This window comes from Cavia porcellus, unplaced genomic scaffold (genome assembly GCF_034190915.1).
Source record: "Cavia porcellus strain 051 isolate PalLab524CR breed Dunkin Hartley unplaced genomic scaffold, mCavPor4.1 scaffold_1, whole genome shotgun sequence".
Taxonomy (NCBI): domain Eukaryota; kingdom Metazoa; phylum Chordata; class Mammalia; order Rodentia; family Caviidae; genus Cavia; species Cavia porcellus.
Window position 1 is genome coordinate 143,335,708 of NW_026947484.1, and position 26,761 is coordinate 143,362,468.

The 26,761-nt window shown below is 38.6% G+C and overlaps 1 protein-coding gene across 1 annotated transcript in view; it reads left to right on the forward strand.

Annotated features, from left to right (window-relative positions):
• Window positions 1-8,674: 8,674 nt before the first annotated feature.
• Gtf2b (general transcription factor IIB) overlaps window positions 8,675-26,761 on the forward strand; it is a 31,983-nt gene continuing 13,896 nt past the window's right edge. Inside the window, exons 1-2 of the mRNA XM_063257074.1 lie at window positions 8,675-8,845; window positions 12,179-12,285. Coding sequence (XP_063113144.1) covers window positions 8,829-8,845; window positions 12,179-12,285 — 124 coding nt within the window. The 5' untranslated portion in view covers window positions 8,675-8,828. The remainder of the gene's footprint in view (window positions 8,846-12,178; window positions 12,286-26,761) is intronic.

The window sequence follows — 26,761 nt, forward strand, 5'->3', positions numbered from 1 at the left end:
TCCTGCTTCAGTCTCCTGAGTGTTGGGATTAAAGCATGTGTCACCACGCCTGGCTTTAATTGTTGGTAATTTAGTAAGCATTTAAATGCTATGTTTAGGGGTGGGGATTTAGCTCAGCGGCATAAGCACCTGCCTTGCAAGCAGGCAGTCTTGAGTTTGATCCCCGGTACCGGAAAAAAAAAATGCTATGTTTAGAAGAATCTTAAAAATTCTTTTTTAGAAATACACATCAATATGCATTGGGGTTGAGTCAACATATGGGATTTATTTTTGGATGTTGTTGCTGCTGTTTTGAGAGACAGGATCTCATTATTTAATTCACACTTTGAAGTCACTATGTAGCTCAAGCTGTCCTCAAACTCGCAGAGATTCTCCTGCCTCAGCTTCCCAAATGCTGAAATTATAAGGTGTGCCAATGCCTGGCTGGAATTGATTTTAAAATAGCAAAAGAGAGGGAGGAAAAATATATCAAACAAATGTGGCCAAATCTTTCTGTTTAATCAGGATGATGGGTTATCATGGTGATGTGTTACATTATTCTTTCTAAGTCTGTGTACTTGAACACTTTCACACATGCTAAAAAAAAATTCAGAAAACCTTTACATTTCTAGAAAGAATAACACATGTGTCTTTCTACGTACCAGGCTTCCCAGTTCATCCCATCTCTAGTAGCATTTACTTACATCTGGCCATACACTCCACTGCATCCTCTGCTCTTTGTATTCTAGCAATATGGTTTAAAATTTCCAAACAAATATATCAAACATGGCTTAAATTAGGAAATTGCTGTCTTCTTGACAGCACCATGGACTCCGATGGGCTCTTAGGATAGACACTCAGACATCACTTTCTGAAAGTGAGGCCATGAGAAATGTAATAAACTTTCAAAACATTATGCGGGGTGAAAGAATCCAGACACAAGATAGCATATCATGTGGTCTCCTTTATGTGAAAAAGGCCATAAAGCACAGATCTGGTCCCGGGGGCCAGATCCGGAAGCTGCATTTCATGCTTGAAATTTAGCGACTCCTCCCACTCTGCTTTGCTCTTCCCCACAGTCTCAGAGAGACGGAGAGTAAAGAGGCTGGGAAGGCAGCAGAGTGGCACAGAAAGTGGAGGTCAATGGAGATCTTACTCCGCATTTATTATAAACAGACATGAAGGATTTTATTGGGATGACAGAAAGGGGCTTGTTGCTGAGTTTTAGGAGTGCTGGAGTCTCCCTCTTAAAGTAGTTTCTAGTTTCTTTCCGCTCTGAGCAAAGAATTGGTGAAGACAAGCTCAAAAGGGAGCAAAGCTTTACATTCATTAAGAACAGGAAAAATGCATGCCCTGCAAAGCAAGTTTGGGACAATTAAATGTAGAGAAGTAAGTACACTCTACAGAATGAGAGCTGACCACCAGGAAGGAGAGAGTGCAGTGGTCTTGATGAAACTGGCAGCAGTCTTTTGTATCTCACTCCTCAGGATGACTTGAGATCTACGCCCCACGCTGTCAAAAACCTGCTAGCATTCTCGAGAACTAAAGACAGCACTCTCTGACTGGTACCACATGCAGCATTTTGGGAATTATTCTCCATGTGTGTCCTGGGATTTTTAATTAACAGATCATGCTGACTTAGTTTGCCATACCCTAATCTTCCTTGGTTTAAAATTAGGTTGTGAAGATCATTGTATAACTGGATAAAATTACTAAAAACCATTGAATTTTAAACTGGTGAATTTTATAATTTATAATCCTATTTCAGTAATTTTGTAAAGCTTTTCTTATGCTTTATAGCTCAGCTTGCTTTGAACTCTTGCCAATCTTGCCTCGGCCTCAGGTATGCACACCATGCCTGACCTTTGTTTTTGGTTTTGTGAGACAGGGTTTCCCTGTGTAGTCCAGGTTGACCTTGAACACAAGATCCAGCTTCAGTCTCCCCACTGCTGGGAATACAGGCATGTGTCACCATACCCAGTGAGATTGTTGTAACTTTTTAAGAGTTAAACTGGGCCTGGGGGCACATGCTTGAGATCCCAGCTGTAAGTTTAAGGCTAGCCTTGGCTACAAAGTAAGGCCCTGTCAAAAAAAAAAAAAAAGAGAGAGAGAGAGAGAGAGAGAAGAAGGAGTTTGGAAAGATGGCGGAACAGTAAGCAGCAAAGTAAAAAGCCTCTCTGAAAGAAGCAGCCCAGATGCTGGAATATAGCATTCTGGAGAAGACAAGAAGGAAAGAAGTGGGTCCCTCAACCCAGGAAGAAACTTAAGTGAGAATTGAAGCCCACAGAGAGAATTAAAAAAAGAAAAAGAAAAACTTAAACAGAAGAAGGCGGTAGCTGGTGGTGCTTTTACTGGAGCCAGTCCCACTGTGGGAGAAGCACTGTTGGAACCCAGAGATGCATGGGCACAGTGAAGCTGGTGGCTGGCAAGCCCAAAGGCCTCGGTGGGGAGGAGCAGCGAACCACAGAACCACATTGGCTGGTGGAAGTGCCGGGGACCACACTACCTACTTGTCCAGAAGACACAAGGAACATGACAAGAGGAAGAAGCAAAAGGCAGTCTCCAGCCTCCAACCCAAGCAGACTTGACCCAGGAGATGTAAACATGGAAGAGATCAAGACATAGATGGAAGAATAGAGGAGCATAGAAAAAGGAGGGAAACCTTCAATGAAGAATATAAAAAAATTAGAATACATGAAACAGATTCAAAGAGATACCAGGAAATTAAAAACTCCATTGAAAGCTGGCAAAATTGCTTGAAAGAAACTAAAGACAGACTATCAAACCTTGAAGACAGGTTTGCAGCTTGTGATTGCAAAAGGGAAGATCTCTTAAAAATAACAAGGAACCAGGAAATAACAATACAAAGGCTAGAAGATGATAAGAGGATCTTAGGAATAAAAATGTGAGTTAAGAATCAGGGGTAAACACAAATGAAATACACAGGCTATTTACAGAAATAATTAAGGAGAACTTTCCAAGCATAGGAAAAGGAAATGATATACAGATATATGAGGCATAAAGAACTCCAGCCAACTATAACCAAAATAGATCTACACCTAGACATGTAATAATCAAGATCCCAGAAATTCAACAAAAGAGCAGAATATTAAAAGCTATGAGAGAAAAGAAACAGATCACCTATAAAGGAAAAGCCACCAGTATCATGACAGACTTCTTGACACAAACCATCAAATCAAGAAGAGCTTGGAGCAAAGTATTCTAAATCCTGAAAGAAAATAACCTACAACCCAGATTGATGTACCCTGAAAAACTACCTCTCAAAATTAATGGAGAAACAAGATGCTTCCATGAGAAAGAGGAACTGGAGGAATTCATGACCACCAAACCAACCCTACAAAAAATACTTGACATTCTAGAGAAAGAGAAAAAAACAATAGGATTTCAGGGACAGTGGCAGAGAGGCCTCAATGGATGGGGCAGACATTGGAATGAAGGGGGAAAGTAGACAAACAATGACAGAAAAATAACATGGCAAAGATGAGGCAGAGAAGTTGGCTATAATCACTAATATGGATGGCCTCAATTCACCAATAAAAAGAAACACAGGCAGAGTAAATCAGGAGATGGGATCCATCAACATGCTCTATATAAGAAATACATGTAACCCAAAAGAGGATTTTTAGACTGAAAGTCAAAGATGAGAAAACAATGCTCTAGGGGCTGGGGATTTAGCTTAGTGGCATAAGCACCTGCCTTGCAAGCAGGCAATCATGAGTTCGATCCCTGGTACTGATAAAAAAGAAAAAGACCAAAAAAAAAAAAAAAAAAGAAAGAAAGAAAGAAAACAATGCTCTATGTGACAGGAAACTAAAAACCAGTGGGAATAGTTTGCCCATCAGCTGCAGATTGTTAGAAAGCGATGACACTTTATACAATGGAAAACTACTCAGCTAAAAAGAAAGAAAACCTTGAGGCTCTTGTAGGTAAGTAGATACAGCTTGAGATCATGCTGGGGTAAAAAGGTTCAGAATCACATAGGTAAATAGTGGGTTGCCTCGCTAGTCTAAAAACTAAAGAAGTCAATGGGATACAAAATGTACAATGTACCCTGTGAAAGTGAAAGGGGAATAATTGTCTAAAAAGAGAAGGCAGTAGCAATTATTTATTGTCATGATTTGAAATCTATATTGTTTTCATTATTGTTTGGTTTTATTCTGTTCCAGTTTGTCTACTTGTATTAGATTTGATGGCATGGACAGCTATTCCATAGACAGCAGGATATATTATGGAAACCATTTTTGATTTCCTATTATCTTGATTTGAAGCCCTGTATTGCTTTCACTGTCTTGTTTTGACTGATCTTATTCAATTCTGTTTTGTTTGATAGTATCAAGTCTGAGGGTATACGTAACTACTGTGAAGACAATAAGATTCACTGTGATACCCATTCTGGTTTGACTATTATCTTCTTTTGAAGTCCTATAATGTCTCCAATGTTTTGTTTTTATTGATTTTTGTTCTGTACTGTTTTGTTCAATTTTATTATGCCTGATGATATGGGCAATTCTTATGAAGATAACTTAAGACATCATGGTAACCATTGTTTATCACCTTGTATTTTGTTTTTTAAGTCCTGTACTATGTCCATCCTTTTGTTTTGACTGATTGTATTTTGTTTTGTCATATTTGGTTTTACTCTCTTCAAAATAAAAAAAAATTTAAAAAAATGAAAGGAAGGAAGGTAGTTAGCTAAATCTCTTGCAAACTCCAGGCCCTTTAGGCTCCTAGAGAAAGAAATTAATAAGAGGACAGAAGACAGACAAAGTTGAAGTGTTTTTGTTTTGTTTTATTTTGACACTAGGGATTGAACCTAGAGTTCTACACTGAGCTATATCCCCAGTTCCACTCCACTTTTTTTTTGAGACAGGACCTCATTATGTAGTTCAGGCTGGCCTCAAATTCACTATGTAACCCAGGCTGGCCTTGAACTTGTGGCAATCCTTCTCCCTCAGCCTCTAGGGTATTGAAATTCCAGGTGTGTGCCACCACACCCAGCATCATTGTACTTTTTATTGGGTCTCACTAAATTGTACAGGCTGGGCTCAAACCTCCAATCCTCCTGCCTGAATCTTGCATAGGCATGTACCACTATGCTTGACTCAGACAGGCTTTTATCCAAGGCATTTTCACTAGGGGAAAAGGAGAGCAGCACAGAAAAGGGTCCTGGGCTCTTTCTGGAGGTTAGTGCAGGGACTGCACTAAGGAAGTTAAGGCAGAAGAAAAGTGAGGTTCAGACACACAGAGGTGGCAGTTCTTGGTGGCTGCATAGTTCTGATACATGCCAGTACATACACTACATGTTTAAAAATGAGGATAAGCCTCACCTCTGGTGGAGCACTTTAATATTCTAGCGAGGAAGACAGACAGGCTGATACAGGGATGAAATATTTGTCATATTTGGGACTAGATAGAGATCTTGCAGGCACCTGAGTGCCATTTATTTTTATTCCTTTTATGGTCTGATGTGGTGTTTTCTGTCATGCAGGCTGTTAAGTGTCATTAGCCTTGAAGGAGAAGGAAAGAAGGCTAGCCAAGTCTAGATCAAGTTAATGCTGTAGAGTGGTTTCAGACAGAATATTTCTCAAATGATCCACATGTCGACATGCAAAGCAGAAGCTGACCCAAAGGTCAGGGCAACAAAGGAGGCAGATACAATATGAGGACAGAGAGGTCAAGCATTTTGTTGGTGCTCCCATCACACACCAGGCAACTGCAGGACCAAGTGAATAGTCAGTATTTTCACAAAAAAACAGGTTTCATGTTCCTGGAAATAGCCTAGTTGACTGTTACCATCATGACTCACATGTCAAAGACTTTTTCTGCAGCAATGCCAGTGGCAAAGTAATAATGTATTGCTCAACAGTGTGACCTCCAAATTTAGTTTTTACTTTTTATTATTTATATTTTTACTTTTTATTATTATTATTTTTTTGAGACAGGGTTTTGCTTAGTAGTTCAGGCTGGTCTTGAACTTAACAATTTTATTCAGGGTGGCCTCAAGCTCGCAGAAATCCTCCTGCGTCAGCCTCCCAAGTGCTGGGATTGCAGGCAAGCTCCATCATGCCTAGCTTCTCCAAATTTGTTGATTTTTAAATCAACTAAAAGCAAGTGAAGCTAGGGAGGATTTATTTAGTTTTTCCTTGGTAATACCAAGGGTCATATTCATTATGAAGTGGCTGTGACTTTTCTCTTGGCAGATTGCCAGATATCTGAGTTGATTACAGAGGATTTTATTTCTCAGTATCAAATCTGGTAGGTCACAAACTTTTTTAAAAAATCATTTATCTCAGACCAAGGATTTAGTTGAGCAGCATAAATGCCTGCCTGGCAAGCTCAAGGTTATGAGTCCAATCCCTGGTACCAAAAAAAAAAAAAAATCATTTATCTGAGCATAGTGACACATGTCTACAATACCAGCAGTAGGGGACTGACACCAGAGGATTTCTGTGAGTTCAAGGCCAGCCTAGGCTATATACTATGTTCAATGCTGGCCTGAACTACACAGCAAAGCCCTGACTCAAAACCAAAAATATTTATCAGTAATGTAGAACATTTCACACTTTACATGAACTAGTAAATCAAGCTGTAACTTTAAAGTAGTGATATAAACTTTTCAAATTAAAAAAAATTTTTTTGTTTTTTTGAAACAATCTTGCCATATAGTTCAGGTTGCCTTTAATTTATGGCAGTCCTCCTGCCTCCTCTCTCAAATGTTAGAATTACAGGCAAGCACCACCACACCTGGCTCAAATAAAATGTAAGTTAAAAAGGTAAACTAATTTAACATAAATTATTTTAATTATCACGATTAATTTATTAGACTAAATACAAACTACAGGTTTTAGTAATGCTAGTCTAGGTCACTGATTGTTAAGGATAAAATTTGTGTGTATGTGTTTAACCTCAGAATCAGAAATAAGGATTGAGATAATTTTGATTAAAAATACTTTATAAACTGCCAATAATATACTAACAAAAAGCAAAAAAACAGAGGCTGCCTTCTATTATAAAAGAAATTCTTACAAGGTTATAACAGATAAAAGATATTCCAGGTGAGGCAAGAGAAATGTAACCAATTACTGGGTCTTCCTTCTCTGGGGTTTCAGTTTCTTTGATGGCTTCTTTCCTCAACAAGCACTGCAGAATATCCACTGTAAATCCACGAGATGTCTTGATCCTTAAGAGATGTTCAGTTGCAGTCCTTCTTTTCTTCTTCTTCTTCTAGCCAACATGCTTCTCTTAGTTACTTTTCTCAATGCTGAGACAAAATACCCAACACCCAAAGTTAAAGGAGAAAAGGTTTACTTGGCTCACAGTTTGTGGAGGTTTCAGTTCATAGTTGGCTGGCATCACAGTGGAGAAACAGTTCGTAGCAGACAGAAGGCAGCAAGGAAATAAGCAGCAAGCTACAACAGGCAGCAACAGCAGCCCTCTTTCTACCTCTTATATTTTATTCAGGCTTCCTGGCCTTAGGGCAAGCAGCATTCACACCCTTAATCGTGAACTAATCCCAGCATCACATCTTTGATCCCAGAATCACACACCCTAGCCCCATTCACCTCCAAAACATCCCACCTCTGGCCACTGGAGGCCTTAGGGAGACCTCTAGATACAAGCTCTACCAATGCTCTACCGTGAAAACTCCATTGAATTGGGTGGACTGCACCTGGCACAGCTGAAACTGGTTGGCATTTTTGAAACTCTCCCAAATATTAACAACTCATAGGAATATAGTCAAGTTTTCAATCACAAAATCATAAAATGGAAGAGGATAAAAGAAATACAAAGTGATTTCCCATTTCCATCAAATTGCAGCTTCTAAATGTCTGTCTCTCCTACCCCTTGTCCTAAGGTAGCTAGCATCTCCACCTTGCCCAAGAAATAAATGTGCTTGGTGGCATTTATGTCTGGACACCACATGAAGGAAGTAGTCACCATATCTGAGTACCAGCATGGGAGAAATCACCTAGTACCCTCTGTCCTCCAATCCCTGCATTATCAGGGGTAGTTTATCTTCAGCAAAATGTAACTGCTATTGTCATTTTGAAGTTATTGGAGCAATTAATGAATCTGGGGACCTTGTGCAGCATTTAGATGTTCTGCCAAGTTTTCTATACTTAGCTTTCAGCCAAATTTGAAAAGGCCAACAGTGAAGGTCGCGGGGACCCCCATCAGGGCAGGACCCATATCTCTGTGCCTCACAGCACACAATACCCTCAGTAAGGTTAGGTTATGTTTCATCTCTTGCCAACTCTATCAGGGTATGCAAGGCAGATACTGTTACCCCTTATGCTGATGAGCTAAAGGATGTGCCTAAGAAGACACAGCATGTTAACTGATGACAGAGCATGAAATTACACCTGTCCTGAAGACCTGACCACCGCCTCCCTAACTCCCTCCCTCCTTCTCTTCCAATTCCTTATAAGTAAGGAAGTAAGATGCACTCCGCGGAGAAGGCTTTGTGTTTACGGACGAGGGATTTGCTCCCTCCCCAAAGGCAAGATATTCTTCGCTTTTAACTCAGATTAAGAGTAGCCCTGATGTAGTCTATTTACAGAGTTCCTTTGAGACGTCTCTCATGTAACTTCGTTGATTTGCGCAGCAACACAGCAAACTGCGAAAACGAAATAAGAGAATAAGGAAACGCAGAGCACGTGGCCCTGGGGGTTCTCCTGTTTTTGGCCTGTCTCCCGACCCGTAGCCGCGCCCTGTTACGACAGCGTGGATGAGTCGCCTATAAAATCCCGTCTCTAAGCGTCTCGCCGCCACAATCGCTTCCTGTTTTCGGCGCAGCTGTTGGTGGTGAGACTGCAGTGGCCGCGAAGATGGCGTCTACCAGCCGGTCAGTAAGTCAGGCCGAGCCGGGCAAGCTGAGCGGCAGCCGGAGAGCGCCGGGAGTTTCTTGGCTTTCTCCCGGGTGGCTGGATAGGTCACAGAGCCCGGAGATTTGGGGACAGGCGGCGGGACTGGCCGGCCGGGACACACAGCTCCGGACGGCAGGGCTGGCAGGGGCGTTCTGGGGGTACTGAGCTGTCAGCGTCACCGCCTCAGCCACCTAGGTCGTCTTCTCCAGCCTCTACCCTATGTGGATCTCTGTGACCGTTAGCGCCTGGACTCGCGTTGTTGCGTTGCGTTGTTGGGAATATTTTTTTTTTTTTGTCCATTATGTATTTCTCTACGCTTGTTTTTTTTCATCTGAGGTCCATGCAGTCTGAGGGTCCATGATTCCTACTTTCCTAGGAGAGGGAAACGGGTATTTCCAGGTCCCTGTCTGGCTGACAGGTAGAAAGTTGGGAACGTCAGCAATGGGAAGCCTGATGGAAACTGATTACCATCCCGGCGGCCCCGCGAAGTGGAAGCCTGGGCGCATCCCAGAGATGATTAGTTTCTTACTGAAGGATTTTTCAACAGATATCGTTGTCTGCATGCACTTGAAGAAAACCTTTCCTGTAGAAAGTTGTGTGTGGCGAAGTCATTCGTTAGTGTAGTTTCACATGTTACAAACCTATGTTAGAAACGTATGCTGGCGCCTTCAGAGACAGCTTTTAATTGTTTGTCACTACCAGTAGGAGGTAGATAAAACTATTTTTGCATATCAGACATATAGATAGAGTCAAGCCAGTGTTGACTTTTCCAAGATTAGTGATAGTGATGTCTAATATACCTGACCCTGTCACCACAATTGGCTTGTAGTTAACTTAAAATGTTGAGCTTAGTTTTCTAAGCTTTGCACTTTCTGAAAGACAGCTCCTGCACAATTTTTCTGAGCCTATTGTCTGAATTGATAAATTTCACCAGTGAAAGCCATTGTTCAAAATAGCAAGGTAAAAAGTCCAGGTCCCCTGGCAGGACTTACTATATTATGGTTAAAAAAAAAAGGGAGTGGGAAGCAGCGTTAGCTCATGTCTTTGGAAATACAAAGCCAATGACACCCTTGTTTACTGGTTCTGATTCTGTGATTGAATGCTCGTTCAATCTGGGTGTGGTGTTCTGTCAGGTAAGGCCTCCTTGTATATAAATGGGAAATTTCACCTTCCCTAGTTACCTAAACATGATTTAAATTCTCTCATGGTAATAGATCTGGGAGGTACATATTTAGATATAGCTTTTATACATATTAGAACAAGAAACTTTGTTTTTAAAATGTTACAGTATTTATAGAGTACACATAATAAAGACTTTCTGTATCCAAAGAAAATAATTTTCTGAACATAACCTTCAAAATTGAGTTAGTGCCTATTTTGCAGATTATAGTCATGGCTAATGGTAATAAATGTACTATGTTTCTAGTGTTACTAGTATTACTAGATACATAGTAGACAATGAATTAGCTATAAAATGAGATTTGGGATTATCTAGCATCTTGGTGGCCTAAACTATTTTAATATCATTGGTGACATTCCCTGTTGTTTCTCTTGTTTACTCCCTCCATCACCCTATAATTGATTTGTGGGTAATTTGATTAAAATTTTTAAAAATTAACTAGTTCACAATGATTTCATTTTATTGTGAATGGAGAATGTATACAAAAGCAAGAGTACAAAAGACTATACAATAAAAAATCTCCCACTTTCCCTAGCTGCCATCTAATCCTCCCCAGAGCAGCCAGACTTAACCAGTTTCCTGGTGTTTTCCCAGTGATTATGGTAACAAACATGCAGAGATTTAACCTCTTTCTCTCTTAAAAGTAGTCTTAATGGAAACCCTGATTGCTGCCTCAATCTTTATATTTTGTGATGTTAGTTCACATTTTAAATACAGGATTCAGTTATAAAGTGAGCACATACACATAGCTGCCACCTAGGTTAAAAAAAAAAAAAAAAAAAAACTAGCTATGACACTAGTAAAGCCTCCTTTATGTCCCCAGTCATTGCTCCTTCCCAGAAAAAAAACCTCATTCTGACTTCTGACAGCATAGGTTTTGTTTCACACACTTTAAAGTTTAAATAAATGGCATATGTATTCCACTGTCTAGTTTCTTGGGCCTGTTTTAAGATTCATCTAGTTACTGGGTGTAACTAGTTGATACTTTTTCAGTGTTCGAATCTATATTTTATTCTTAGCATGACTTGGATATATTCTCATATCATTACACTGTAAGATTTTTCTATTTACTTTTTTATAGTGACAAAGTATTAGTCCTTTTCATACTAGGATCCATATACTTTTTGTTTTACTCATTTATAATTACTCTTATTTTGCTGACATTTTCATTTATTTCAAGTTTGTCATAGTTTATGCCTTCTGCTTAATTTTATTAAACATTTTCCCAACAGAAGTTCTTGGAATAAGTATAAATTTAAAGCACTCCCTACCTTATCTTCCCAGTGAGAAGACCCAAGACATGTTCTGGTTAACTGAATTGTATAAATTTGAAAGCTGGCGGGGCATGGTGGCACATGCCTTTAATTCCAGCACTTGGGAGGCTGAGGCAGGAGAATCATTGCAAGTTCTAGACCAGCCTGGGCTACAAAGTGAGCTCAAGGCCATCCTGAACTGTATAATGAGACCCTGTCTCAAAAAGACAAAATAATAACAATAAAATAAATTTGAAGGCTATGAATGATTTTCAGTTGTCTAGTTCACCTTCTGAATTGATTCTAAGTTATATTTGCTAACATGAGAACTTTAATCTGTATGAGAAGTTTTTTTTTAGGTGTATGTGTGATTTTTTTTTTTAGGTATATGTTTGATGGCCATAACATAATCATTTACTGTGTAACCAACTTTTTTAATACATTAATTTGTTCAATTTTTGAGACAGAGTCTTCTGTGCAGTTCAGTCTGGCCTTAAACTCACTATGTAGCTCAGGCTGGCCTTACACTCTGGCGGTCCTCCTTCCTCATCCTCCAGAGTAAGTGCTGAGATTACAGTGTTCACCACTTCACCTGGCTTTATTACTTCATTTTTTAAAAATCCCTAATTTTCAGTGGTATCAGATGTTTGTGATTATGAGATCATATCTTCCAGAAATAATGATTAAATTTATATTAATGTCTTTATTACGTTTTGGGGTTCTGTGGGGTTTTTTTTGGTTTTTTGATGGTAAAGGGGGTTGAAACTGTGCTAGGCAAGTGTTCCACCGCTGAGCTACAACCTCAGTCGACCCCTTTCTCCAAAAGACTTTTGTTATATTTTTGTTGTAAGGTTATACATTTTTTTTTTTCCATTTAGTACGGATGCTCTTCCAAGAGTCACATGTCCAAACCATCCAGATGCAATTTTAGTGGAGGACTACAGAGCTGGTGATATGATCTGTCCTGAGTGTGGGCTGGTTGTAGGTAAGTAGCTATTATGGCTTTAATTGAAATCACTATTTAGGTTACTTAATGTATTTTCCAAACTGTCTTTTAATGACTGCATTTTTGACTTTCTACCCCTACAAGTTGTTTTGTTTGTTTGTTTGTTTGATACTGAGGATAGAACTCACAACCTTGCACTTGCCAGGTAGGCACTTATGCTACTGAGCTAAACCCCTGGCCCTGTACCCCTACAAGTGATTCATATAAAACAAAAATATTAAGAGATGTAAATGATAGTAACACCATCCAGAGAGAACATATTTTATTGTGTATATTTATTATATGGGTCAGAGCAGATCAAAAAGAAAGGAAAACGCTGATAGTAACTTGCTGAGTACTTACTCTTAAATAAAACTAAGGGAGTTGTGAAGAGAATGACTTTAATGCATATTAAATAATAAATAAATTAATCCCACTTTTGAGGGTTTTGTATATTTTGGAAAGTGGATCAACTGATGTATTTGAAAGCTCTAGCTATACCAGTCCTCATCTAGTAGCTAATTTAGATACACAGAAGAAATTCAGAAGAGCTAGCCCATTTGGAAATTATTTTTCCTGTGGGGTTGCAACCAGCATCTGACAAAAAGTAACATAGAGCAATTTGTTGGTTTGGGATTTTATTTTGTTTTTCGGATGCTGAGTATTGAACCCAGGCTCCTGTACCTGATAGACACTGAGCTGTGTCCCCAGTCCTTAACAGTTTGGGTTATGGGAAATGAAAATGCCAGCAGGATTCTGGGCAGTATAACAGGAACACTGATAGTGACGCTCTGTGTAATTGTCCTCCTCAAAGAATATCAGTGTTCATCCAAGAAGGTGGCCTACCCATAGTAGAAGTTTTAAAGCATGCAGAGTTGCCAGTAGGAATTGAAACTTACTTGCAATTTTATTCTACTTAGTAAATAATTCTAAGAGATAACATATTTACTCTATACTAGCTATTCTTCTAAATAAATAATTTACATATTCACTCAATTTATCCTTACAACAAATCTGTGAGTTACTAACATCTTCATTTTACAGATGAGAAAACTGAAGTTTAGCTATTCCTCCAGTCTGGCTACATTGTCTTAAGTGGGAATCAAATTTCTGTCCTTCATTGCCTTTCAGTGAAATCATAATGAAATGATTTCAGTTTGCAATTGGCACACTATGAGCCAGTACCTCTTTTTACATGGCTTCTGTTCCAAAATGGCTTTTATTTTTTGTTTTGAGACAGGATTTCTCTGTAGTTCAGGCTGGCCTTGAATTTGCCCTCCTCCTTCAGCCTCCTGAGTGCTGAGATTGTAGGATTGTGGCACCCATGCAGTTTACATTTTTTTAAACAGTTGGAGCAAATCAAAAGAATACTTACAGTACTTTGGGCTGGGCGTGGTGACACACATGCCTACAATCCCAGCACTGGGGAGGTTGGGGCAAGAGGATTGCCATAGTTTGAGGTCAGTCTAGGTTAGTTCAAGGCCAGCCAGAGCTACATTGTGAGACTTCCATCTTAAAAAAGCAGAAGAAACTACTTTGGGATACAGGAAAATAATGTCATATCCAGATTTCCATATCCATAGTTTTAATGGAACATATTTGCATCTCAGCAGCAACTTAGTAGTTGTTACAGAAACTGTGTGTGTGGTGTTGTCTCACCTCAGTTACTCAGCATGCTCCAAATAGCAGTGATTGGTTATAACTACAGTATTTTGAGTGCCACACATGTTGCCATGCTGGAACATGTTATTTATTTTTATTACCATGCAAACCATCGTGTCAAAACAAGAGAAGTCAGTTTTATTCCCTGTTTGTTTTGGGATTTAGTTTTTTGAGACAGCATCTTGCTTTGTAGTCTAGGCTGGTCTTGAGATCACTGGGTAGCCCAGACTGGCCTCACTCAGGTGCCTGAACTCAACTAACATTACAGGTGTACACCACCATGTCCAGCTCCAAGAAAAGTCAGCTTTGAATGTCATGCTTTTAAGGGACAGTGAATTATTTTGGTATTGAATTAGCTCTGTGTTGTGTTTATTATGAAATGATATCATAGCTCTGTAGTTGTGCTAAAAGACTGTAATATACAGACATTACCATGCTAAATGTTCCAGTATCCTTAATTCAGGAAAACAGTGGCCAGGAAAAAATGTAAAGTTGGATATTTAATTACAGCAAAATTTCTTCAGAAGAATAAAAGGCTGCAACCAAGGAGGACTGGATAATTTATTTGTAGGTCATGCAAAAGAAAAAAAACTTTACTAACAATGAGTTAATTAGTTTGTGTTTGATTGCAGCTGTTGAAGAAATATGTCTAGAGAAAACAAATTTATTTAAGACTGTTAGCTTCTCAGCAAAAACAGTTTTAAGTATATTTCTTTGATCATGGTGACTATATAGATGTTACTGATACTGCTTAGTTGTTTATTCAAGAAAATATGAGTTTGAAGTGACAGAATTAACCTCTCTGAGTTGCCTACGTGAAGCTATTATAGGAGAAAGTATGTTCAAAGAAGCTATGAAAATACTAAGGCATTACAGCCTGGAGTGGAATCTACTAAATGGGGGTAGTAAAAATATGTGTGGGGCAAAAGACTTGGACAAATCTACAAAGATTATGAAAATGTAAGATCCCTAAATTAAAGAGAATGGTTATTTTTCAGGTATTTTGTGGGTTTTAATTTGTTGTGTACTGCTAAAACAATAGTATGGTTAATGAACTCTTGAAGACTTAGTTATCAGTTCTGTGACTTCTTTTGGGGCAGGGAGAAGGTGTCGAACTCACAACCTCAGGTTGTGTTTGCCAAGCAGGTACTTAGGCTGCTGAGCTAAACTGGCCCCTGTTCTGTGACTTTTATAGTAGAAATAGGAACTGAAATTTTGGTGACTTAACAATGGTAAATTTTTGCTACTATTTGTTTCAGCTTAGGTCCAAGGCTTAGGTCTTCTGAATGATGCTGTCTTCTATTGAACACAGAATGGTTTTGGAAATTAGTTTTTACTGCAGACTTACTAGTATTTGTCAATTAATATTGTATTGATGAGTTCTACTTAGAATTACAAGGAAAAACTGCTTATCAGTGAAATATACACATATGGTCAATTTGATAGCAGCTATTGAAATTTGAATCATATGTCAAATTGGTTTTGTGTATTCTGTATACTTCCAGGGCTATCAGAAATTAAAACAAGATCTTCAGCCAGGGTGGTGACGCATACTAATAATCCCAGTTCTCAGGAAGCTGAGGCAGGAAGATTATTGTAAGTTCGAGACCAGCCTGGGCTACAAAATGAGCTCAAGGCCAGCCTGAACTGCATAATGAGACCCTGTCTCAAACATACAAAAAACAAAAACAAGATCTTCATTACCACACAGATTTGCAGCTGGTATATTTCTAAGTGTGAGCTATATTTTCAGGGGTATTTGTCAGACCTGAATACAAGTGCAAAGGAAAGTGTTTCAAAATATATTTATAGCCTGTGTGTTTAAAGAAGCTTTCTTCTGACGTTGAAAATGATGAATCAGCAATACAGCAACATGGTAAAAGGAAATTCTGTATCAGAAGAATGTAGTAAGTCCTTCAAATGCCTTCCAGGAAATAAGTATGCTCAACTAAAATTATGTGGTTATTATCACAATGTGGCTGTACTTGACAGTTGAATATTTGAGTTAATTTTGATAACTGGAAACACTAATTTGAGCTCCAGTGAAGTGATGCATTACAGTTTCACCAGTACTGTTCTTTTGTTCAAAGACCACAGGAGTGTTCTTTGCATTAGTAGACATGCATTACACTCATATTTTTAATTTCTTTCTTAGGGCGACTTCACTGAGACAGGGTCTTGCTGTGTGACCTGGGCTGGCCTCAAACTCACGGTTTTTCTTTCTGAGACTCCTGATGCTGGAATTAATAGGCATGTACTGCCATGCCCAGCTCCATATTTTTAATTTCTGCTATTTGTTTGTTGGTTTGTTCTTTGAGAGTATCTTGCTATGTAGTTCAGGCTGGCTTTGAACTCTGCCATGTAGCCCAGGCTGGCCTCAAACTGGCAGCAATATTCCTGCCTCAGCCTCCCAAGTGTACGGATTATAGATAAGCACCACCACACTTGGCCATATTTTTAATTTCATCAATAAGTTAGTGGGGTTTTTTTCCATTTACATAATTTCCTCAGTTTCTCCTTTTTATCTACCATCCTAACATATTTGATACTGTATATGGTCCTTTATAGAAAATACTTGTTTATCTTGCAAAAGGATTGCAAGTTTGAGGCTAGACTAGGCGAGTCAGCAAGACCCTGTGTCTTAGTTCTGTTTGTTTTGTTTGTGGTATTAGGGATTAATCCTAAAATCTTCATACTGAGCTACATCCTTAATCCTTTGAACTAGCTACATCTTTTTGTTTTGAGATAGGACCTCATTTAAATTGCCCATGCTGGGTTTGAACTTCCATTCCTACCCCAGCTTCCCAGAGTGCTGTAATTTTGGCACGTACCACTGTGCCTGGCAACCCTGTCTCAAAATAAAAAGTGCTGAGAGTGTAGCTCAGAAGATGAACACTTGCCTTACATGTGTGAGGACCTGATTTCAGTTGTTAGTATCATACACACACACACATACACACACCCCTCTCAAAATAAAGGGAATTATATTTTGTTGTGTTTATTAGTGTGGAATACTATTATCAGAATATTTCCAGCTAAAACTAGTAGGTTAGATTTTAAAGTCTGAATTTTAAGACAATTCCATTAAATTTTATTTCTATAATTGTACCATTTGTGCAATTGATTCTTCTAAGATAATTATCACTGACACGTAATTAAAAGTAGGCATCAGGCTATATGAGATTAAATGTTATATGGTGTCTTGTAGTAAAGGATCCATTCTATGACCAAACAAGGATAGGTAGAAAATTCTGCTAAAAGTGTTTTGTTTTTTTCCCTTCAGCATAGGGATTGAACCAAGGACCTTCACAGTATGTGTGTATCCTCAGCCCTTTTTATTTGTTTTTTATTTTGCAACGAAGTCTTGCTAAGTTGCCCAGACTAGCCTCAAACAGGATCCTCCTACTTTAGCCCCATGGAGTGCTGAGATGATAGATGTGAACCATCTTCCCCAGCTACAAAATTCTGTTTGAATATCAGCAAGCATATTAAATTGACAGTGTATTAATTGAAGTTACACACCATGTGCCTGTTTATACCTAGATACACATATGTATGGTCATAAATCTATATAGTACTGCATATGTGGTTTGATTGTTTTGTTTTGTTTTTGCACCAAAGATCAAACTCATGATCCTGTGCTTGCCAGGCAGTTGCTTACACCACTGAGCTAAATCCCAGCTCCCTCTGTATGTGACTAAATTTGCCTTTTGTCACTGATTTAAAGGTATGTGCTCTTAAGCTGGGCATGGTGGCACATGCTTGTTATCCCAACACTTGGGAGGCTGAAGCAGAAGGATCACTTTGAGTTCAAAAGCAGCCTGGGCTACATAGTGAGTTCAAGGTCAGCCTGAACCACATAATGAACCCTGTCTCAAAACCAAAAACTAAAAAAAAAAAAGGTATGTGCTCAGTTCACACCATTTTCACCTTCAAAAAAGGTATGTGACTCAGTTCAGCAATATACCTATTATGCTCAGGAGAGGGAAGAAATCATGCTGGGCAAGTCTGTAGCCCACTAAGGGTGTAACACTTACGGCTTTGTTCATATGTGAGAGATTGATGTTTCTAAGAATTTGAATCCAGGTATCATCCTGTTTTCTTATAACTGATCTTAGTGTACCTGGTTTTGATTGTCCTTGCCATAAAATTTTATGTTATTTGAAAGTATGATTATATTTATTGAAGAATCCATTGTTATTGAGTGAGTATTTTGAATACCCTTCAGTTAAGTCACCAGAAAACTTTAGAAAGCAAAACTTTTAGAATTGTTTTTGGGTAACGCTGTACTTCATTAATTTGTGCTTGAAAATTACAGTTTGCTGTCACCAAATACCCTGTCAAACTTGAGGCTAGACTCTGTGCAGCTTTCATTTTCACAGACACATTTTACTGCTTTTAACTGAGTCAGAAACTAGGAACACCCACTACTAGCAACTTTTAAATGAAAATAATCCAACATTTCATGTTGCAGAACATATGAATGAGAGATTCGCAGCTATCAGAAAGCGCAGTTTGCCCCACAGCACTTCTGTGTCACTTGATGTTTTCTCTCCATATTTAAACAGCTGTGTAATGTTTTATTTGTCCTGTGACTTTCTCACAAGTTTTTGGTGGCTTTTAAAATGCTTTCTTGGGGCTGGGGATTTAGCTCAGCGGCATAAGCGCCTGCCTTGCAAGCACGTGGTCGTGAGTTCAATCCCTGGTACCGATAAAAATGAAAGAGACAAAAAAAAAATGCTTTCTTAATAATGATCCAACATGTAATAGTTATCTAATTTCCTCTTTTATTTGAATCCAAAATTTTTATTTTAAACATAAAGTGTTACGATTTGGCTTTGTTTTTTTGAGACAGGAACTCACTATGTAGTTCAGGCAGTCTTTAACACTTTCTCAATGGGGACATAATTCTTGTATCTCCTTGCTGGGTGACTCCAATTTAATTTAATTAATATATAAAGACTGATAAAGATAATTAAACTCATTTGTACCGCCATTGGTAAAGCAGCCTAAACTAACAGTCAGGTAGTGATTCTCCTGCTTCATTCTTCAGAGCTCTGGGATTATAGGTGTATTCCTATGCCCAACAGGATTTGGGTTTTGCTGTCTCATTTTTCTAGTCTATACTGGTACTGACTTTACACAGGGTCAATTTTTAAAGAAAACTTTATTTCTACTGCAAAATTACTGGTTCTTTTTATTTTTGAGACAGTCTTGCTATGTAGTTAAAGCTGACCTCGACTTCACAGTGGTCCTCCTGCCTCAACCTCCCGAGTGCTGGGATTACAGGTTTGTGCTACCATGCCTGGCAAAATTTTGGTTCTGATAGCACTGCCATTTGGGGGGGTCCCCCCACCCTCACCACCACCAGATGTAATACTGTAATTGTGTCATTTTATATTTGGGCAGTAGGTGGCGGCATAATCATATTTAGATCATCGGCTCATAAATTCGATCTTGAATCTTGCTTAAACATTGATTTATAGTCAAGTGTTAGGTTAGTAAGCTGCTGTAGTGGCTGTTGAAATATGAAGTTGAAGTTGGGGGTGTTAGCTCAGTAGTAGTGTGTTTAATTAAGATTTCACAGTGAAGAGTTGCTTCAAAATAGTATCATCCTAATTAGTGCCATTTTTTGTGTATCATTTAAATTCTTTCATTATTCTTAAAAGCAACGTAAAGAAAATACTGCAAGATGGATTGATTTGAAAACAAAACAAACATGCCACTGGGAATTTAGCTCAGTGGCATAAGCACCTGCCTGGCAAGCATGAGGTCATGAGTTCAGTCCCCAGTACCAAAAAGAAAAAGAAAAAATGAAAGCAAACATGCCAGTTGACCTCCTTCCTAAACTTCAGTATTGTTTATACCTGTGAATTTGAAACATGAATTTACGTGCTTTAAGAAGAGTAGCGCGAAATGTGTTTAAGAGGACCTTGGAATCGCAATTCAGCTCATGCATTGGTAACACATTAAGGAACTCAAATCTCTGTTAACTTTATAATTTACCACATTCTTTGAGACTGTGTATCTCTCTACTTTGATCTCATCTTTGTATTTTCTGTCTCTGCACCTAGTCTGCCGGCTCCTATATGTCATCTGTCTTACATGTCTCCTTGATCCTAGTATCAATAGGAGACAGTGACTCCCAATTCTAGGCCAGTGATCATGAACCTTTTACAGCATTCAGTGATAATAAACAACCCGCTGTGACACTGGCGCTGTAGATTCGCCACCACTGTTCTATAGGTTTTACAAGTTAATGAGCTATGTAACCGTAGTCAAGTAACATAATTTTTTTTTGAGACTTGACCAGTGTAAATTAGGGTCTAATTATGTTATTCAAGGAAATATTAAACACAATAAATATAGATATACAAAATTTAAGGTAATATTAAGTTCAAGACATATTTCCAACAAATCTTTTTGTTTGTTTTGTTTTGTTTTTTTATTTTGAAAGTAGTAAAATACAACAGAACAAGACAGAATAAAGCCAACTGAGACCGTGTAGTGAAATTGGTATAGAACTTCATAACAGGTTACCGGGAAAACAGTAATAGGTATCACAGTATATTTCGTTACATTTACAATAGTTGTTCTCTCAATCACGTATATCAAAATGAAATACAGAAATTATAGAACTTATCAAAACAGAATATTGAATAGAGAAGTACGATTAATCAGAATGAAGCAAAACAGTAATAAAATATTTGCCTTCAGAGAGATGGTAGAAGGAAATCCCCCTTATTTGCTATGGTCATTCTCCCAAGAGATGCTCAGATTTCTGGTTCCCATTTGCTAATGGGATAAGGGAAGGGGAGTAGGGGAAGTGGGATGTTTGACTCTAGGTTATGCACAAGTAGGTTCACTATTGCTTAGCAGGGAGGCGAGCTGCTTGCTTGGTTTCCCAGGGTCTTAAGATCCAACATGGCGTAGATCTCAGGAGACACTGGTGGTTCTCTCCCTGGAAGGGCCACAGTCTGCCATATCGCCGCTGCTTATCGGGGAGGCGAGCTGCTTAAGTAACATAATTTCTTGAAACTTTATTCATCTGTAAAAGAATTTTCCCTTTCTTGCCCAAAAAAGGCCGGGTACCATATATCTCAATTAAAAGGCAAATGAAACAATATGTAAAATATGTGTGTCATTTTAATATGGTTTTCCATTGATACATATTTTCAGAACATGAATGTTCCTTTTTTTTTAAAGTTGTTTAAAAAGAAGGTAAAAGCTGGGGAATGGTAGCACGAAACATCTATATTTTCAGCACTGTGGCAGGCACACAGGAGGATTACAAGTTCGAGCCTAGCCTGGGCAACTTGGCAAGACCTAGTCTCAAAAATAAATGTTTGTAGTTCAATACAAAAGTCCTGAGTTTCCTCTCTTTCCCTGCTCAAAAAAGAGAGAATTCTGAGTCTGAGATGCCATTCAACTCAACATGTTGCTTTGGTCTATCATATTTAATGTCCTGAATGTACTATTTCAAAGGTTACTGTGTTACTATCTTTAAGTTAACATTACCAGTGTTTCCTAAAAGGGAGAGGCTGGGTTTAGTGTACTGTGGCTAAGTTACTCTTTAAAGGAAGACCTATTTATATTTTCAGATTTTAGCTTTGGTGTCTCTTACAGTTATTCAGATTACAGCCTTCCTATCTAATTTAGAGTTTTTAAATTAGGTGAAAATTTCTCTTATGCATCAGGACAATGTGTGTTTTACTAGATTTGTTGTTGTTGTTTGCTTGTTTTGTGTTGGTTTTTTAAGACAGGGTCTTGCTGGGTAATTTACACTGGCCTTGAACTCATTGTGCAGCCCAAGCCCCCTGAGATTTACAGCAGACCTCCTACCTCAGCCTCTGGAGTGCTGGAATTAGAGAAATGTGCCATCATACCCAGCTTGATTAATGTACTGCTTTTTGAGATATTTTCCATTTTACAGAAGGAGAAACTGAGGCTCAGAGTGCTTAGGTAATTAGCTTGAGATTTCAAATATGGTGGTGCTTGGTTGAGAATAGATTTCCTACCTAGTAAGTGACAGCTGTGTAAATCTAGGTCTGTAGGACTTAAGCCTTTTGGTCTTTCTACCTTGTGTCTGTGTAAGCACTATACACACTGAGAGTGTTGGAAAGAGGAGCTGTTGAGAAGCCAGTCCTAGTGGTAACAGGTGTAGTACAACCTTCCAAGAATGGTGAAAACGAAAGGACATGATGACTTTCTGAGGAAGTCCCTGTTGAATTTACAGTGAAGCACAACCTTTAAGAATTCACAAGGGTTGGGGCTGGGGATTTAGCTCAGTGGCATAAGCAACTTCCTTGCAGGTGTGCGGTCGCGAGTTCGATCCCTGGTACCGATAAAAAAACGAAAAAGACAAAAAAAAAAAAAAAGAATTCACAAGGGTTTGTGGAGGGAAAGTCATCTCAAGTAGAGAGAAAAAACCTCTGCCATGGGATAGAGGCCTGAAGAGCATTGATATGTGAATGAATGACTGAGTTTAGTGTGGCAGAGATTAGTGTGGCACTAGAGCCTCCTGCTCACTTTAGATGCTGCCGTGGACTTTCTGCATCTGAGAAATGTCCTGAGACTCAGGAATGGAATCAGAGTGTGTTTCCTACTGGAAAGTGTTTTCCAATGGTAATGACACTGTCAACTTGAACAGTTTTCTTTATTATTTTGAAGTGACTAAATATTGAGTATCTGTTGATCAAAATTCTGTCCAGAAGTGTCTTTAATGCAGTTTTTGATAAGAACATGTATCAACCCTGAACTAAAAGTCAGGATTATTTGAATGTAATGAGGAGTGGTTGAAAGATTGATAGTAGAAACCAGAGGTGCATTTCTTTTTTGTTGTTGCTTTTGTTTTGGGGTTTTTTTTTTTTGTTTGTTTTATTTTTTGCTTTTTGGATTGGGGGATTGAATTTAAGATCTCACGCTTGCCAGGCAGGCACTCGTGCCACTGAGGTATATTCCTGGCCAGAGATGCATTTATTTCATTTTCAGCATCAGACTTATCAGTACAGGGTGTTAGCTTAAAAACTTTGCCAAAGCACTTTCTCCTTTTAATAATATTGTGATTTTTGAATTTTAGATTTAGCACATTTTGAAAACAGTATAGTTTTAAGCTAAGTGGGTTTTCGCTAGTTGTGGCCACACACACCTAATCCCAGCGTTCAGGAAGCTGAAGTGGGAGGATTTGTGAGTTCAAGGCTAGCCTGCACTACATAATGAGACCTTGTCTCAAAAACAAACTAACTAAACGAGTTTTAGGTAAATCTAGCCTGTGAAAACAAGTAATTTAAGGATATTATTTTATAACTTTTTAGGAGTTCTCTACTACAGGGATATGCCGAAATATTTGAGATCAGTTTCCAGGAAGGTGTCACAATTGAAATTCTGGGCAGTTCCCTTACATATTAAAATAAGAAACAGGAACAAAAATATTCAAAGTCTAGGTCAGGCTAAAAATTCACACCCTAATATTTGATTCTGTCTGTGTAGGGAATTGTCATTTTCTCTTGCACGATTAAGATTGCTAGCTTAAGCCACTCTGAATTGTAATACATTTGTCTTACAAAATGCTTTTGGCTGAATTAATAGTTTGGTAGCTGGCATGGTAAGAAGGTTACATGTCGGCTTTTCTTTGCATAGTTTCCTGTGTAATACACAATACGTGATTTTCTTGGATATTCTTTCTCATCCTCCATCCCTACCCTATCATTCCATGTAGAGGAGATTGCTGATTGCTCCTTAATACACATTTTCTTTAGTGGTAGACTCCCTGAGATTTAGCAGCATGTGATTTCCCAGCTGTTTCCCAGCTTCCCTGTAGGTAAATGTAGCCATGACTAAATTCTAGTCAGTGTCTTGAGTAAAAATGGGAAGTTGGTTTGGTGGCACGCACCTGTAACCCCTGTGTGGTGAGAGGCCGAGACAGGAAGAGCCTAGCCTTGACCCATTAGTGATGTGGGGAGACTCTGTGAGACTCTGTCTCAAAATGTTACAGAAGGGCTGGGGATGTAGCTTAGTGCCAAGATGGGTGAGGTGCTGCTCTTAGAAGAGATGTTTCCTCCCTTTTTCTCCTTCCTAGTAGCCAGAAGTTGGGCATAATAAAGGAAACTATCAGTAGCCATCTTATGCTACAAAATGCAAGCCATGATGAAGATGCCATATCAAAAAGATATGGGTCACACTGGCCTAGAACAATTATGTGTAGGCTAACATGAGAAAATTCTCAGATTGCTATTATTTTCCTTTGATTATAGCCATCCTACCTATAGCATTTCTAAGAAACTTCTGAGATTTCGTTGGCAGCTCTGAGATTGGTTGGCTCGTCTGTTACCTGCCAGGTGTGCTGGTACCCAGAGGCACAGTGGGTGCAGTGCCAGTGGATGGGAGGGTTTTTGAACATTGCTACCTCTATTGAACTTGGGCTTCTGGTACAAACTGATCCTTAGCAAGAAATTCTGCCCCAGAATAATTTACTTAAATTTAGAAATTGTAATTGTTTATGTACTTACTTACTTTTTGTGACACTGGAAATAAACCCAGAGTACATCCCCAGTCCTTTTCCTTTTTTTTTCCTTTCCTTTCCTTTCCTTTTCTTTCTTTTTTTTTTTTTTTTTTTTTTTTTTTTTTTCTTTTTTTTGGTACTGGGGTTCAAACTCAGGACCACGCACTTGCAAGGAATGCACCTATGCCACTGAGCTAAATCCCAGCCTTTTTTCATTATTTTTGAAACTGGATCTTGCTAAGTTTCCCAGATTGGACTTAAACCTTCCATAATCCTGCTTCAGTCTCCCAGAGTGCTGGGATCACAGGTGTACACCTAGCTGAAATAATTTTTGTGGTCAGTGAACTAAAGTGTTCACAATCTGTCTGTCTTTCTACTGTCAGTCTACTTGTCTACCTAGCTACCTTCCTTCCTTTCCTTCCTCTTTCTTTCCCTTTCCCCTTCCCTCCCCCTCCTTTCTCTTTTTCTGTGTTTCTGTTTTTGAGACAAGTCTCTATGTTGCCAAGGCTGGCCTCAAACTCATAATCCTCCTACTTTAGCCTCCTGAGTAGCTAGGATTACATTTGTATACCTCCACTGCTGGCTTCCACAATATTTGTTAACTGTGATCAAAAAGAAGACAGCATAAGAAGACCCAGCACAATAAAACAATTAGCAGATTTATTCTATAATACCAAGTCAGAAAAGATAGAAAAACTTCAGACAGTCACATTATGTAGGAAGTATGATCCTTATCTAAGCAGTTGGACCAAGGGTTGGGAATTTTTCAGATTTTGGAATATTTGGTATTTAATGAAAACCTTAGATTTTGGGACATTTTGAATTTTTCAATAAGAAATGATCAACTTGTTTGTTCTTGAATGTCCAGATGACTAAGGTTGTATTAAAGGTACAATACGATAAGAATTTTACATACCTGCCAGAAGACCTCAGGATTGCAAATTAGAACAACTACAGCACTGGGAAATATATCCTTTCAACATTTTTAACATTTTATTAATGAAAATACTTGTAGCCAACTACTAAAGAAGTTACTTTCAAAACCTAAAATCATGGGGGCTGGGGATTTAGCTCAGCGGCATAAGCGCCTGCCTTGCAAGCAGGCAGTCGTGAGTTCAATCCCCGGTACCGATAAAAAAGGAAAAAGACAAAAAACAAAAACAAAAAAAAAATTAAAAAAAAAAGAAACACCTAAAATCATATTGGCATATTTCTTTGTATGAAAAGATGTCATAAAATGTTTTTTTATGAGTTTATACATTGATCCCAAAAAATAGAGTGCTGAATTCTGCTTTCTAATTGTCACGTGGAACAACATTGATGATTATTCACTGGTAGTTTTGGTTCTCTTCCTGTGGTCTACGTAGTACGTATGTTATGTCCCTGCCCCCTTTAAACATCACCCCTCGACTACCTCTGGCCAGTGGCACGTGGTTGAAATGTTAATGTCACTGTTGATTGGGAACCCAAATCAGTACATAATTCACATCTCTGCTCTGCTGTGATATACTCAGGTGGTGGACATTCCATCACCCTGAATCACAGTGGCTCAGAGAGCCCCAGATGTCCATCTGTACATGTCCATTATGAACAAGAAATAGAATGTTAGGTAACAAACTTTTGAAGTTATTTGCTTTTCTACCATAATGTGTCCTAACACAGAAATACTAGAAGAACATTAACATGCAAGTAACTAATGTTCACTTTTATAATATAAGACAGTGTGTAAGGAACACTATGGTCTGGTAAGATAACAGACATTTAGCAAGCTTAACACTTGAGAACTAGAGTTTAATAAATTGTTATTTCAATTTACCTGTTACTTCTGTGCATGATGTTGACATGTTTCTGTCTAAAGTCAAGAACATTATTTTGAAAGTTCTCATCAGTACTTTAGAAATGAAACATTGGAAAGGGAGTGTTTTTGTCATTGGTAGGGTTCTGTAATCTAGAATATACAATCATATTTTTAAAAGTTAAGTATTAAAAAGTGGCTAAAAAGATTTGTTGTTTATTTTTGGAATTCTGGGGATGAAACCTAGGGCTGTGCCTGTGCTGGGCAGGTGCTGTACCACTGAGCAGGTGCTGAGCCATACCCCAGCCCCAAAGTAGCTACATAAAAGCATGTAAAACAGAACAGCTATTAGATTAGCAAAGGAGGTCCTTCCTTCCTTCCTTCCTTCCTTCCTTCCTTCCTTCCTTCCTTCCGTGTCCCTCCGTCTGGCTGGCTGGCTGGCTTTCTTTTTTTTTCTGGCTTGCTTGCTTTCTTTTTTTCTTTCCTGTCTCATTTTTGTATTTGTTTTTGTTATTGTT